Source organism: Bos indicus, chromosome 21 (assembly GCF_029378745.1).
Source record: "Bos indicus isolate NIAB-ARS_2022 breed Sahiwal x Tharparkar chromosome 21, NIAB-ARS_B.indTharparkar_mat_pri_1.0, whole genome shotgun sequence".
Classification (NCBI taxonomy): Eukaryota; Metazoa; Chordata; class Mammalia; order Artiodactyla; family Bovidae; genus Bos; species Bos indicus.
This window is the reverse complement of record NC_091780.1, coordinates 55197751-55213205: the sequence shown is the minus strand read 5'-3', so window position 1 is coordinate 55213205 and position 15455 is coordinate 55197751. Positions and strand designations below refer to the sequence as shown.

The 15455-nt window shown below is 48.2% G+C and overlaps 1 protein-coding gene across 1 annotated transcript; it reads left to right on the top strand.

The window, feature by feature from the left end:
• Positions 1-940: 940 nt before the first annotated feature.
• Positions 941-15201, top strand: TGM7 (transglutaminase 7). Its single transcript, XM_070775933.1, has 13 exons — positions 941-1046; positions 2253-2435; positions 3304-3549; positions 4135-4253; positions 6124-6252; positions 6334-6511; positions 8784-8922; positions 10300-10403; positions 10838-11080; positions 11557-11883; positions 12242-12402; positions 14460-14593; positions 14852-15201. Exons 1-13 carry the CDS (start codon positions 941-943, stop codon positions 15009-15011), a joined length of 2229 nt encoding a protein of 742 aa, XP_070632034.1. The 3' UTR covers positions 15012-15201.
• Positions 15202-15455: the final 254 nt, after the last annotated feature.

Here is a 15455-nt window from a genome sequence, read left to right as displayed (position 1 = left end):
GCCGTGGCTTACTTCTAATCTTACTCGTCATTAACCCCTGTGGGCTGGTGGCCAAGGCGAGACAGCCTTGTGGGCGTTACTATGTTGTTTTTTTACAGTTTTTTTTACTAATTGATTCTGCTTGATTTCCTGTTTTGTTGAACTTCTTGTTGATCCTCTTGGCTTTCTTTGCCTGCTCTCTTGAAGGCCCTCCCTTTTGTTCTCTGAAGTCACCGTCTCCTTGACATGAAAAACACTTCAGTGAGCTAAATGCATAATTATATTAAGTGAATATAATTAATGTAGGATGCATTGTGATATTTTCTATTCTACTCTTTAAAAAAAATATTGGTCACATTTCTCTAAATTGATTTCACAAACTACTAATAGGTTAGACATGTTTACAAAATGCTGTTTAATTATTCACAGTCATCTGTCTTGGATTATGCCCTGAATTTTCTGGTTCCAATAATATAACTATTTAAGTACCTATGTTACATTTAAAAGGTTGGAAAACTTTGTACTATTTGATCCCGTGATTCACCTTTGAATCTGCCTCAAGGAAAGCTTGTTACTAGGAGAGGGGGTCAAGGGAGCATTGTACACGTTCTGTTTTCAGCCAGATGTTTGACAAATTTGTGAGAAAGATACAAAATGAAAGCTGGATTTGACTTTAGACTGTGAAGAAAATTTAAAAACACCTAAAAAAAAAACAAAAACAAAAAAACCCCACCTAATTCAGTTTCCTCACATAAAGAATTAGATGTAGTCACAGCTAGCTGAACATCTCTGCTGCTGCTGCTGCTAAGTGGCTTCAGTCGTGTCCGACTCTGTATGACCCCAGAGAAGGCAGCCCACCAGGCTCCCATATTTCCCAATGACTCAGTGTTAATGTGGAAGGAAGCTCCAACGGTAATACTCCACTGGCCTTGGACTTAACCCTTAATGCCTAAATCATCGTATGACCAAAGACTTGGACGACAACCTGGAAGACAGTTTCGCCCGTTCCCAGATGGCAAGAGAAAGTGTTTGGGTGAAAGAATTAGGACTCAAAAAAATTCAGCCAGGTAACAAAGACAGGCTAAAACCATCAAAGTGAACTCATTTAGTGAAATTGTAAAGAACTTAAGTGAAAAAAGAGTTCAAATTGCAAACGACACAGAAACTGGCTGGAGCAAACATGAGTTTTCCTTTAGGGTGCTGTTTGGCAGCATCCCCAGTAGCTACCCACTACACGCCTGTAGCAGTCTCTCCCCCAGTTGTGACAACCAAAGACGTCTCCAGATTTTGCCAAATGTCCTGCAGGGGCCAAAAATTCCCCCGTTTAGAACCACTGAGATAACGGATGTGCTCCTCGGAGGGAAAGGACTGAATGCGTTTTTATCACCAGCAAAAACAGTGAAGCAAACACAACCCGAGGCAACGTGCTAAGAGCAAGTACTGCTGCCTGAGCGCTCACCCTGCACCTGCCACCACGCCAAGGCCTTTACATGTGAATCCTCACTTAATGCCCACATGAACCCTAGGAGGTGGGCACACCATTGTCACCATTTTTCAGCCGAGGACACTGATGTCCAAGGACCTTAAGTGACTCGCTCAAGGTCTCACAGCCAAGATGGCGACATCTTGCACCTTGCCTATTATGCCATGAGACTTTTAAGATTATACACTAAATATACACATTAGGCAGCAGCCACTGTCTTCATCCACCTGGAACGTGGCTGAGAAGTAAGAAATTAAGTTGCAAATAACCCTGTGGTGCCCAGCTGCACCCACATCCTAAAGCAGGGACTTGCCTGTAGCTGAGGTCCCAGCCTCCAGTCAGTTCTTTGACTTAGAAAGTGTGAGTCGCTCAGTCGTGTCTGACTCTTTGGGACTCTGTGGACTGTAGTCGCCTGTCTTTGACTTAATGCATACAAAATTCTAGTATGCTCTTTCTTCTATCATCAGGATAATAGAGTAATATTTTAGAAAGCTTGTCAACCAAAGCGATTAAGACCACAAGATGGCACTTCAAGGGTTAAGTTTCAGTTATCTGGAAATGTTGTGCTGTCTGGGACCCCAGTTCCTGAGCTAGGTTCAGAGGTCACTGGAATCATGGTGCTGAATTGCTCTCTGAGTCCTGAAACTAGGCAGCAGGGTGCAGAGGGGTCTGAGATCTGGACAGCAATCATAGCCAAGTTAGAGCCAGGTGCAACAGAAATGTCGAGAAGTACTGGGGATGCTGAGCCCAGGAAGCCACAGCTGTCCCCTTGCCCCATCTCACCCCCCAGTGGCAGCCTTGGAGCTCAGGTCCGTCGACCTGCAGAGCGCCAAGAACAACCAGGAGCATCACACACAGGAGATGGGCCTCCAGCGACTCATCGTGCGCCGTAGCCAGTCCTTCACCATCCAGCTGCATTTCAACCGCCCCTTCCACTCAAAGAAGGACTCCATCACCTTTGTGGCTGAGACAGGTAAGCCCACCCCTCCCCAAGACAAAGTTCATCTGTAGGGCCCCTGCCCCTGCTTTCTGAACCACCCTCCCCTCTCTTCTCCTGGGACCCCCCCAGATCCCTATTAGTGCACTTAAGATCTGGCTGACTCAGCCAACTAAGGTTGTGATAATAACAGACAACTTTTAAATATGCAACAGGCACTGTGCTAACAACTCATGCACGTTATCTCGCACATTATCTCATTTAATCTTTCTGACAAGACTTTCTGGTGGGTACTATTATGATCCCATTTTACAGAGTAAAAACAGAACAAAAAAACACTGAGGCCTACATTGTAAAGGGGCTTCCCAGGTGACAGTAGTGGTAAAGAACCCACCTGCCAATGCAGAAGACATAAAAAACGTGGGTTCAGTCCCTGGCTCAGGAAGATCCCCTGGAGGAGGGCATGGCAACACACTCCAGTATTCTTGCCTGGATAATTCCATGGACAGAGGAGCCTGGTAGGCTATGCTCCATAGGTTGCAAAGACTCAGAAACGACTGAAGTGACTTAGCATGCACGCACTTAATAAAGAATATGCCTGCAATGCAACAGACCTGGGTTTGATCCCTGGGTCGGGAAGATCCCCTGGAGAACAGAATGGCTACCCACTCCAGTATTCTTGCCTGGGAAATCCCATGGACAGAGGATCCTGGTGAGCTACAGTCCATGGGGTTACAGTCTGACACGACTAGCACTACACAGATGTTAAGTGTTCGTCCGAGGACACCTAGTGGTGGTAAAAGGATTAGCACGTTGTGGGAGGAGGTAAGGGTCCTTCCAGGTCCCCTGCAATCAGGTCACACAGATTTTGAGCCTCACTTCAGGGTCTTTCTCTCCTACAAAGGACCAGCACCCAAGGAGCTGCTGGGAACCCGAGCCACCTTCTTGCTCACCCAAGACCGACAAGACAAGGGCTGGAGTGCTTCTGACTTCACTGTTCATGCCAACTCGCTCGATGTCTCCCTTTTCACACCACCCAGTGCAGTCATTGGTTCCTACTCTCTGAAGATGGAGATCTCTCAGGGCCCAAGTCATAGCACGACCCACCCTCTGGGGACCTTCATCCTACTTTTTAACCCTTGGAGTGCAGGTATAACGTGTTCACAGGTTGTAATGCTGACTGATCCATTGAGAACATTCTGTGAGGGTCTACTTAGCAAGTCCCGAAGATAAACTGCTGTATATCTATGCAATGTGTTACCATGTGCTCACTAAAAATCACCTTAACAGAGAATTTTTAATGGGATGATAAAAAAGTTCATGGCTTGATGTTAAATGAAATCAACCAGGAAATGGAACACATATGATCTTAATTACACATATGTGCAGAAAAAATGCAGACAGGTTACACCAAAATATAATGATGGGTGTCTCAGTAGTGGGAAGGGGTGATCTTCATTGTCCTCTTTCCGTCATCCATATTTTCCAAATCTCTATGACCAGCTTGCTGCTTTTAAAACCAAGAGAAGATAATCTTTTTCTAAAGTATAGATTATATCGCTGGCCTCTAGAAAAGCACATAGACTTTTAAGGAGCCCAGTCTTGATTTCTATTGCCATCAACCCATTGCTTCTCTGATTATCCAGGAAGATACTGTCGTTACTGTTTTTTAATTTTATTACTGTTTATTTTTTGGTTTGGGGCTTTGTCCCCTCTGCTACTCTTAACTGCTCAGAGGACGATGTCTACCTGCCAAGTGAAACGCTGCTGCAGGAGTATATCATGATGGACTATGGCTTTGTTTACAAGGGTCATGAAAGATTCATCACCCCCTGGCCCTGGAACTACGGGCAGGTAACAGTGGGCCTTAGACAACTGTTAGCTCGCGAAGTACCACTAACAGAAGTCAGGGTGTGTAGTGCTGGAGTGAGAGGCGCAAGGAAGGAAGGGGAAATGCTTTTTCTTCTCAGTTTTTAATGTTTTGTATGAAAAACTTAAAGCATAATGCAAGTAGACAGGCTACTCTAATGAACCTCCATGAACCTCTTACCTTCAATGGTGATCAATTTGTGGTGAATCTTGTTTCATCTGTATCAAGGATTTACAAACTATAGCCTGTGGCCCACTGCCTGTTTTTGCATGGCCCAAGAGGTTAGAATGGTTTTCATACTTTTCAAACTGCCAAAAAACACACATTAAAAAAAAAAAAGAACACAGTCACCCTTTAGTATTTTCAGGGCATTGATTTCAGGACGCCTCCCCAGATACCAAAACCAAGCATGCTCAAGTCCCTTATATAAAATGGAATAGTATAATATTTGCATATAACCTACACATATACTTCTCATATACTTTTAAAGTCTCTAGATACTTATAATACCTAAAACAATGTAAATGCTATGTAAATAGCTCCTGGAATTGTGCAGCAATTCAAGTTTTGCTTTTTTGGAATTTTCAAGAATTTTTCCCCCTAATATTTTTGATTCTATTGGTTGAATCCATGGATGCAGAACCCACTGATACAGAGGGCTGACTGTATTTTGTGATGTGAAAATTATATGAAGTTCAAACTTCGGTGTCTAATAATACCCTTTTATTGGAACACGGGCATGCTCATTGATTGAGGTACCATCTGTAGTTACTTTCACGCCACAATGGTAGAATTGCGTGTGGAGACTGAGACCCTATGGCCTGCAAAGGCTAAAATAGTTATTATCTGGTCCTTTACAGAAAAACTGCTGATCCCTGGTATATTTTCCCCCATTCTTCCTACCTCATCACTGAATTTTTTGGAAGCAAATTACCACGTCATTTAGTTCACTAATACTTCCAACTGTAGTTCTAAAAGATGATGACTCTTTGAAAAATTAAACCACAATCCATTATTGTAACTGAAATAATGAACGCAGTTCTTTAATAACACCAATTATCCAGTTAGAGTACACAGCAGGGGACCTTTGAGCAACTTTTCTACTCTCCACCTCCAGCCTTGGCTAGGATAGTTTGCCTCCGCCTCCCACTGCCATCTCAGCCCTGTCCACACACCCTGGGAGGGAAGAGTGGGGTGGGGGCAGGAAGCAGGGAGCCTTGCTGAGGAAGATCAGTTTCCTGTTCCCTGACAACCTGTATACTTTTTTGAAAACCACCAGGGCATTTGATAGCCGAAAGTGTTAGGATGCATGTACAAATACATGTTGTATGTCCTGGGTCTACACTGTCTTCTGTGCCACACCATCAATGCTGGACCCTCTCCCTGACTTCAAGGCTCTCCATGCTCTTCTCACTCCTCACATGCCTAGCCTTATATTTATCCATCGGATCGTCTCCTAACCCCACAAGTCCTCCAGAAAGAACATCTCTGAGCCTCTGTCTCTGGTACCCATTGCGCCCAAAGCCCTCAAGTGAACACCCCTACCTGGAGCTCTTCCTGTCTATTTAGTCTTTCCAAGCCCACCGGCTCCAATAGTCTTCTTTCATTTGACTCTAATCTCTTTAAATTCCATTTGCGTTTTCCTTCAGAAACACACAGGTTAGTTCTTCAAGTCCTAATCTGACACCCTCCCAACTTGACTTATAAGCTCCTTGAAGGCAGGACCTGGTCTGATATTTAGCACCTACCCCCACCACATATACACCATCCCTAAACGTCAGTGCTACCGAGTTGGCTTCAGAATTGAAGACGTTTTTATTCTTCTCTTTGTTCTCCCGTGACTTCCCCGGCAAGTTTGAAGAGGACATCATAGATATCTGCTTTGAGATTCTGAACAAGAGCCTGTACTTCTTAAAGAACCCGTCCAAAGACTACTCGCAGCGGAACGACGTGGTGTACATCTGCAGGGTGGTGAGCGCCATGGTAAGACCGGAAGCTTCCCCGGCCCCACCCCAGCGTCCCCAGCACGGGCACTTCGGAAACTCATCTGTCTGTCCTCTTTAGATCAACAGCAACGACGACAGCGGCGTGCTGCAGGGGAACTGGGGAGAAGACTACTCCAGGGGGGTCAGCCCCCTGGAGTGGACGGGCAGCGTGGCCATTCTGCGGCAGTGGGCGGCCAGGGGCGGGCAGCCTGTGAAGTACGGGCAGTGCTGGGTCTTTGCAGCTGTGATGTGTACGGGTGAGTGAGGAGGGCGGGGTGGGAATGCAGGCTGGCTTATTGACTATGATAACCCTCTGAGGTCGGGCGGGATTGTCTCTACTTCACCTCGGTTAATTGTGGCTTGTCTACAGCCCCACGGCTAAGGAGTCGTGGATATTCAGCTCTTAAACAGCACACTCGCTAGTCTCAGGGAATCCTGCAATATCCAGTGAAGTGCTGCAGTCACTCCACAGACTCCTTGATGGAGCAGTTAGACTATTAGAATGGTTACCTGGATAGATGGGCTTCTGGTCCCAAAGTGGTGGCAAAAGTGGCTTCTTTCTGCCACCAGCTCAGGCTCCTCAGCTCAAGATGAGCCTGGGGTCAGGGGCAAGTTGGGGGAAGCTTGAGATGCCGGCAGATGATCTGGGAAAACCTGATCTCACCTGTAGGCAGAGCTGCCGGCTCCCAAACACAACTGAGAGATTCTTGAGGAGTTATAATTAAGAGATTTACTACTTTGTTAACTACCCTTAAGGAGCATCCATGTTTTATATATTTATCAGTTATTTATAATTTAGTCCCTAGTCATCAATCATATTATCTGTGGATATGAGGGAAAGATGGAAAGCACTGTAGTGCCTGTTTATCCTCCCCCAAGAGGCAGAAGTACCTGGTACAGTGCTGCCTGTTCCACTGTGAGGCTCGAGAAATGTTTACTGAACCAATATGCTGACTCTGAGTTGGAGAATGAGGGAGCACAGAATGCGAAGGGCAGAGAAAGGGGCTGAAGTTCTAAACTTTTATGAGAAGGGCAACACAGCTTCGTAGTTATGTACAGGTGCTGCAGACAGCGGAGAAGTTTAAATATGAGTGCTGAAATCAATTGACCTCATTGTGCTCATTTGTTTTCATTGGAAAATGCTCAGCACAGTGCCAGCACTTAGTACAGTCAGATTTGCCTTAGGCTGGGATGTCCCTGATCAGGCAGGAGTTAAGGAGGAGGGCTTAGGCCCTTAGACTCTGCGGAGAGAGGGAGAAGGTCTGGATCTGTATCTTTGCTCCACGTCTGGGCCTCTCCACTGCCAGGCCCTAGAATCTACAGCCTTTGCATGAGAGGAGAGCTGCTTCTGCTGTTACCTCTGGCCACTCGCAGCCCTGGTCTGACTCTCACCCCTGCCAAAGATTTGTGAAAAGCCCAAGAGCTGTGCTGGGAGTGGACAGGTGATTGCAGACCGGTGGTATCCTTTGGGGCTCTTGAATGAATCAAAACAAAAAGACTGGCCAATCTCAATAGTCCTCTTACATTTCAAAGCATTGGCATCCCCACAGCAGCCTCAATGGGCACCATTTGCTCCTAAGAAGGATTGTTGTTCAGTCGCTAAATCATGTCTGACTGTTCATGACCCCATGCACTGCATCATGCCAGGCTCCTTAGGGGTGGGATAAACCTATCTCTAAACTCCTCATCTTGCCTGTACAGGTGGGGGCCTGGGTTTCAAAGGTCACATCTGGCTCTTGGCTTAATTTCATCTGCCCCTGATAGGTGTGTCTGGTGGTGGCAGTAGGAATGGGTTGCCATTTCCTTCTCCAGGAGGATGGTATAGTGTCTGCTTTGTGATTCCTAAAAAGCCACAAGAGGGTGCTGTTGTCTTATCGAAGATGGTCATTCCCTCACTGTCCAGGCAAGATTCCCTTTGTCACTGATGTCTTCTGTGTATCTCTATAAATCTATCCTGCTCTTCTATCCATACTCTGATTTCTCTCTTACCTCTTTCAAACCCTTTCATTTGAATTGAGTTAAAGATCCAGAATTTCAGAACTGAAAATCATCTGGTCCAACTCCATTTTGTTACATATAAGCTAAGGACTAAGGCCCAGAGAAGTTAAGCCGTCTACTTAAGGTCACACTGCTTCTCTTCTGACCACAGCACAGGTCTCATTTTTTTTCTTTTCTTTCAGATTATCAATTGTTTAGGTTCTCTGTTTTTGGTTTGGAAAGCTGCTGAATGGGAAAAGCCCTAAATGATCAATTGAGTTGTTGTTAATTGTTTTAAGTGTTGTAAATTGTTTTAAGAGCCTCAAGTGATTTCTTTCTCTGGTGGAATGGAAACCATGGATCGCACAGGTAGGCTGCAAGGTTTCTGGGCCTGGGTGCGGTGCTCTGAGGATAAAGGAGGTGTAGGTACAGATCTGCAAGCACCGTGGCCTTTTTCTCTCCTCCAGCTTAAAAGTGACAAAGTATGTACCTGAGACCAGTGATTCTGCTTGAAATGGATTTGGTAATTCCCCATGCTTTTCCTCTCTTTAGTAATGAGATGCTTAGGTGTTCCAACACGTGTTGTTTCCAATTTCCGTTCTGCACACAACTCGGATGCGAACTTGACCATTGACACCTACTATGACCAACATGCAGAGATGCTGCCAACTCAGAAACGAGACAAAATATGGTAAGGGGCACTGTCTCCTGCAGATCTCTACTCCATTCCAGGTAGGGCAGGAAAATTCTGATGCTTTCTGGCCTTAAGGAATTTCTGCCCCATACATTGTTGCCAGTGCTCAGCCAGTCCTCAGCCAGAAAGCTGATCCAGCTAATCAGATTATCACATCAAGCTCATTCCAGACACAGAAGACTATGAGTTAATGTACTCTGAGGTTGGCAACCAAATGAACAGATTGTGAGCCCTCTGAATACTGACCTCATCTTACTCTTCCTTCACTGAGCCTTTCTGTCTGTCTGCACATTTCTCCGTTTCTCTCTCAGGGCAAAGCCAGGACTAGCTGTCTCTGCATACTTACTCTGATCTCTCTCGACCTCTCCTCTCCCTGCCCCACTCTCCCTCCTGGCTGGCATCTGTGTGTGTCTCTGTGTGTCCCTTTATTTTTGGATCTCTCGTTGCTTCCCCTGGTTCCTTTCTCCTCTCTTCTACCCCAAATCTGATTTCCTGTTTTTGCTTTTCCAGCCAGTTTCCAGGTAAGACCTTTGAGTTTGTATGAGAATTAGCTGCTGTCCCTAGCACTCCCTCCCTCTCTGAGCTCCTCGAGGGCTGAAACTTCTCTGGCTCAATGAGCAGTAGTGTACCTGGGGAGGACATACATTCGTGCAGAATTCTGTCTGTGAACACACAGCCTGAACCTAATCATGAGGAAACATCGGGCAAGTCCAAAATGAGGGCCACTCTGATAAAAATCGGTCAATCAAGACTATGTTCAAAATGTCAATGTGATAAAAACAGCCTGAGGAACTCTTCCAGTTCAAAGGACACAGAGGGTATTGCACAACTAAAAGCAATGTGTGATCCTGCACTGGGTGGAAACAAATGCCATAAAGGACATAATTAGGTCAACTGACAACACTGAAATATAGACAATAAGGTAGATAAAGTATAAATATTAAATGCATGAAGTTGAGAACTGTATAAGAGTATGTAAAGGAAGATCCCTATTCTAGGAAATCTCCATCTGAAAGAAAGCCAGTGCGAAAGCAAATGGAGCAAAATGCTAACAATAGATGAACTGGGTATATGGGTGGTGTTTATCCTAGTCTTGCAACTTACTGTAAGCTTGAAATTACTTTCAAATGTAAAAAAAAAAATAGGAGAAACAATGATATAAAGCACTCAGTGTAGGGTCTGCTGCTAAGTCACTTCAGTCGTGTCTGACTCTGTGCGACCCCATAGACGGCAGCCCACCAGGCTCCCCCATCCCTGGGATTTTCCAGGCAAGAACACTGGAGTGGGTTGCCATTTCCTTCTCCAAGTGTAGGGTCTGATACCTGGAAAATCTTCTGAAAATGTGAGCCCTTTTCTCCTTACTGCCTTCTGCAGGAATTTCCATGTCTGGAATGAGTGCTGGATGATCCGGAAAGATCTCCCTCCAGGATACAATGGGTGGCAGGTTCTGGACCCCACTCCCCAGCAAACCAGCAGCGGTGAGTGAAGACCACTATGGAAGGGCCTGGGCTCTGTGGGGAGGCCAATCAAAGTGACTGACCCGGTGAGCAGGAGGCCGAAAGGGAGCGATGCCTGTCCCACTTCATCCACTTTCCAAAGTTGTAGCAGAGACAACTTCGGGTCAGGGGTCTAACTTTGCCATTGACGGCTGGGTGGGCCAGTAAGTCACTGTACCTCTCAGACATTTGCTCCCCTGTAAAGGAGGGAAGGTGAGGATGATGCTTCCCAGGGTGGCTGTGAGCATCAGATGAATTCGTGGGAACTGGAGAGCACCCTGTGGAGGAGGCTCAGTGATGCCACTGCCTCTCCCCATCCCACCTCCCTCCTCTGTCTCCCATGGCCACGACCCACTGGCCCTAGTCCACCTGTCAGCAGCCAAGTTAGTGGTCCACAACTCCTGTTCCCTGCCCAGGGCTGTTTCGCTGTGGCCCTGCCTCCGTGAAGGCCATCAGGGAAGGGGAGGTCCACCTGCCTTACGATACCCCATTTGTGTATGCCGAGGTGAACGCTGATGAAGTCGTTTGGCTACTGAAAGATGGCCAGGCCCAGGAAATCCTGGCCCATAACACCAGTTCCATCGGGAAGGAAATCAGCACCAAGATGGTAGGGTCAGACCAGCGCCAGAACATCACCAGCTCCTACAAGTACCCAGAAGGTGCCTGGGACCCCAGGGTTTTCAGGGAGGGGGGCAGCTGTAACCTCCTTTGCTTGCCCAGCAGCAAAGAGGTTTGAAGATGACTCTCACGTGTAAACCATCACCACCTAACCTAACTACCTCCTCCTCAAAAGACGACTAAGAACAGCATCCAGTGCTTATATTCAGGAGCTCATTGAACCCCAATTTTTGGCAACTCTATGAGGCAAGGAGATATCCCTGGGCTATACGTGACAGAGCCCTGCACCAAGAGGGGAAGGGACCAGGATGCAGCGAGGGTTTGAGTCCAGCGGCCAGCAATACCCATCCCCATGTTCTCAGCTGTGAGGCTGTATCATCTCTTTCAGCAGCTATTCTTGGGGTTGGGACTTTGGGAGGGGGTCTGGGAGTTTCTGGGAGCCTTGTTTCCCTAAGAAGGTCATTGTTCCTCTTGAATCCTCCCCACTGATGTCTTTCCTGGCTCTCATTTCTGTCAGGATCCCCTGAGGAGCGATCTGTGTTTATGAAGGCCTCCCAGAAAATGCTGGGTGTGCGGAGGACCTCTTCACCCTTCCTAGATCTGTTGGGGTCTGGGGGCGCTGTGGGCCAGCCGGCACAGCTGCAGCTTCACCTGACCAGGAAGCCTGAGTGGGGCCAGGACCTGCTGCTGAAGCTGCATGCCCGGAGGGTGGTGGACAGAGCCCACCCCCAGGGGCCCATCCACCTGGTGGTGGGTTTCTGTGCACAGACTCTGCTGCACAATGGTGGTACCCGGCAGCCCCTCTGGAGACAAAAAGTGCACTTGACCCTGGACTTTGGGGAGGGTGAGTATGAGGCAGGCCTGGAACGGCATCTACAGGGAAGGGAGCTTGGGGCCATGAACAAGTCACCCGCAGTGTAAACACACACACACACACACACACTCATTCTCACATACATGGGGCAGTGAAGCTGCTGTTGGCAGGAGGTTGAATGCCAGGTACTATACCTCTGTTGCTGCCACCAGGGAAACACAGCCGTGACCTTGGGAGGCTGGGGTGGAGGGTAAGTACTCTCTCTCTCTTTCTCACACACATACACATGTAGACGCACACTCATTCTCTCTCACACACATACACATTTTTACTCTCTCTCTTTCTGAGACCCATTCCTGGACTCAAAATGCATTTTGTCTGTGCTTAGATATACAGTGGCCGCTCTCGCTACCTTACAACAATTACAGAAACAAGCTGACAGATGAAAAGCTGATCCGTGTGTCTGGCATTGCCAAAGTGGAGGAGACAGGGAGGTTCATGCTGGTTTTAAAAGATATCTCCCTGGAGCCTCCCCACTTATCTATTGAGGTAAGGCATCTGGACAGAGAAGGGGCTGCGGGGGACCTCTGACTCAGCCAACCCAGGGGCTGGGGGTACAGTAGCTAACAAGACACAGTCCCTGCCCTGGACACCAAACGGATGATTAGAGTGCAGTATGGTGTGGTCTCTGTGCTCTGTGCAAATGGAAGGCTTCCCAGAGGAGGTGACATTTTATGGAGGATGCACAGGAAGACACTGTAGAGAAGAATGCATTTTAAGGCAAAGAGACAAGAAAGGCAGTGTCTGGATGTCGGAGGAGAGGAGACAGTTTTGAGAGAGACTCAAGCCAAATTCCTTGTCACCTGATAAGACAGGGGTGACAAGGAGGAGGGAAATAAATGAAAGGTGAGCCCACCTCTCCAGTTCAGAGGCCTGAGGGGCTGGCGAGGCCATGGCACAGGGAATGAACACAGGTGGAGGAAGGGTCAGTGGAGGAGGGCGGGGATGATGCCCAGCTCCTGTTACCAGGGTTTTCCTTCCTCTGAAGCCTCCTTCCCCCACTCTCCCCTCTTACCTGGAAGACTCGCCCACTGCCTAATCCTCACCTGACTGTGCACCTGGAGGATTTGTCAACAGCACTCTCTACCCCGATGGGAATGAGAACTGAGTGGTTCCACGTCATAGACCATCTGGCCACCTGACAGTTCCTCCTGGGCTGTGAGGTCATCAGGCAGCCTCCCACGGGGGCCGGGGGCGGGGGGAACAGTGGGCAGAATCACAAGAGCAGGCACAAGCCTGGGGCTGAGATGAGGCCCTGCCCACCACACAGAGCCCTGGTTACAGCAGGATGCACTGCAAACACATCAGATGCCAACTAGGCTATTAATTGGTCCGTGTTGGTGAGAAGGAGATTCCCAGGTGGCTCAGTGTTAAAGAATCTGCCTGCCAATGCAGGAGACAGAGGTTCAACGTCTGGGTTGGGAAGGTCTAGAGTAGGAAATGGCAACCCACTCCAGCATTCTTGCTTAGAAAATTCCATGGACCGAGGAAACCTGGCAGTCTACAGTCCATGGGGCTGCAAAGAATTGGGTGTGACTGAGCATATTGCTAAGGAACCATGGCATGATTTGTATGACTCTGCTGGATACCAAAGCTGTTTTGATCTTGCTCCACTCTGGCACGCTCACTAGGGTACAAAGGACTCGTTTCTTTTCTCTGAGTTCCAGGGGAGCCACAATGTGTTCTTCCTTTTCTGTGATTCTCTGACTGAGCCAGAACACGCTCCCAGGAGGATCTGGGTGGGCGAGTCATTTCCATCCAACACTCGTTCACCAGATAGCCATCATATGGCTGGCACTATGCTAGGCACTGGGGCTCAAGAAGTGAGCAGGATGGCACCCCTGCCTCCCACTCACAGACCAAGGCCGTGATTGCCCTATGACACAGCCCTCACGTGTGATGCACACCTGAGAAAACTCAGAGTGGGTCTGCTAATGTACGTGGAGACAGAGCAGAGTGGGGGAAAGACCCTGGCTGGGGTCTGGGCCACCTGGGTCAGGTCTGGGCTCTGCCATTAACATTTCTTGGAACCTTGGCCTCAGAATGACACCATTGGTGGCATATGGATGGCACAGTGACACCACTTCCTCATCCCACGCCTGTGTCAGACATTACTAATCAATCATAAGCCTCTCATTGACCCTGGATTGTCCTCAAGATCCTTTTTTTTGTATATTTATTTTTTAAGTGAAGGATACTTTTAAGATCCTTTTTAACACAGCATTCCTATCAGTCACAACTAACAGATTGGAGCTGGCACTTAAGTTGAAATCTAACTGCCATCCTGAGCTAGATGATGGGGAGGGAATAGATTTCAACTTGGTGCCAATTCCCCATTGGCAGTGGCTTCCAGAAGTACTGTGAGCTTCTAAGACAGGCCAGGGTATGTGATAACCACGAATACCCTGGGCTTCTGTTCTCTCCCCTGCAGCATCTTAACCCCTAAATAAGCAGTCCCTGGTGGTCAACAGATGGATGGAGTTTGCTGAACCGAGTGCAGAAAGGAGGCCACGTCTCCACGATATCCTTGTCTTCTCTCCACACAGGTGTCTGAGAGGGCTGAGGTGGGCAAGGCACTGAGAGTCCACATCTCGCTCACCAACACCCTCTCGGTGGCTCTGAGTCACTGCACAATGGTGCTGGAAGGCAGTGGCCTCATCAATGGGCAGATATCAAATGAGTAAGTCCTGTGGCCACCCACCTGTCTCCTGCCGGTCTTTGATAAGGGGAGTCTCATGGGGTCATAGGATGGTCCTTAGTCTCCTGGATGATGCCTCCTTGCCCCCACCTTCCCACCTTCCTCCAGAAAAGGTTGAGTTTGGTAGGTGGTATGGGTGGGGTAGGGTGGGGTGGGAGGTGCTTACTGACCAAGAGCAGAATCCAGAACACCCACCCCAGCAGTTACTCCAGGCTTTAACAGGCCCTTTCTGACCCGCAGCCTTGGGACTCTGGTGGCCGGACACACTATCGAAATTGAAGTGGATCTCTACCCCATCAAAGCCGGACCCCGCCAGCTCCAAGTCCTTGTCAGCAGCAATGAGATCAAAGAGATCAAGGGATACAAGGACATCTTTGTTGCTGCAGCCAGGGCTCCTTGAGCCTCACGCTCACCTCCTCAGGCCCTCTAGTTGCCCAGCTCCTTCCCTGCCCCACCTCCAGACGCCCTTTCAGCCCCCCTACCCACCCGCAGGCCCACCTTGCTCTCTTCTCCTCCTGGAGGTGTGTTTTATCTTTGTTCCTCCACTGTTCTCTTCCTGGCCTACCTGGGGGCGAAGGGAAGCTCTGTGCATCTTGGGAAGAGACAATAAAAATACTTTATTTATCATCCGTGTTCTTTTTCTGTGCTAACAAGCTACTTACTGCTTATGGTCCTCTGTGGCTGGGCCCTTCCTGTCTTCTCTCTCCTAGAACGGCCCCGGCCACAAGAGAGTGCAATGTGATCTCCTCTAAATTAGCCTCTCTGGAATGCTAGATCCTAGGTCTCTCCATTTAAATCATCGTAGCAAGTCCGCAAGCAGAGGCTGGAGGGAGGTCCGGGGGAG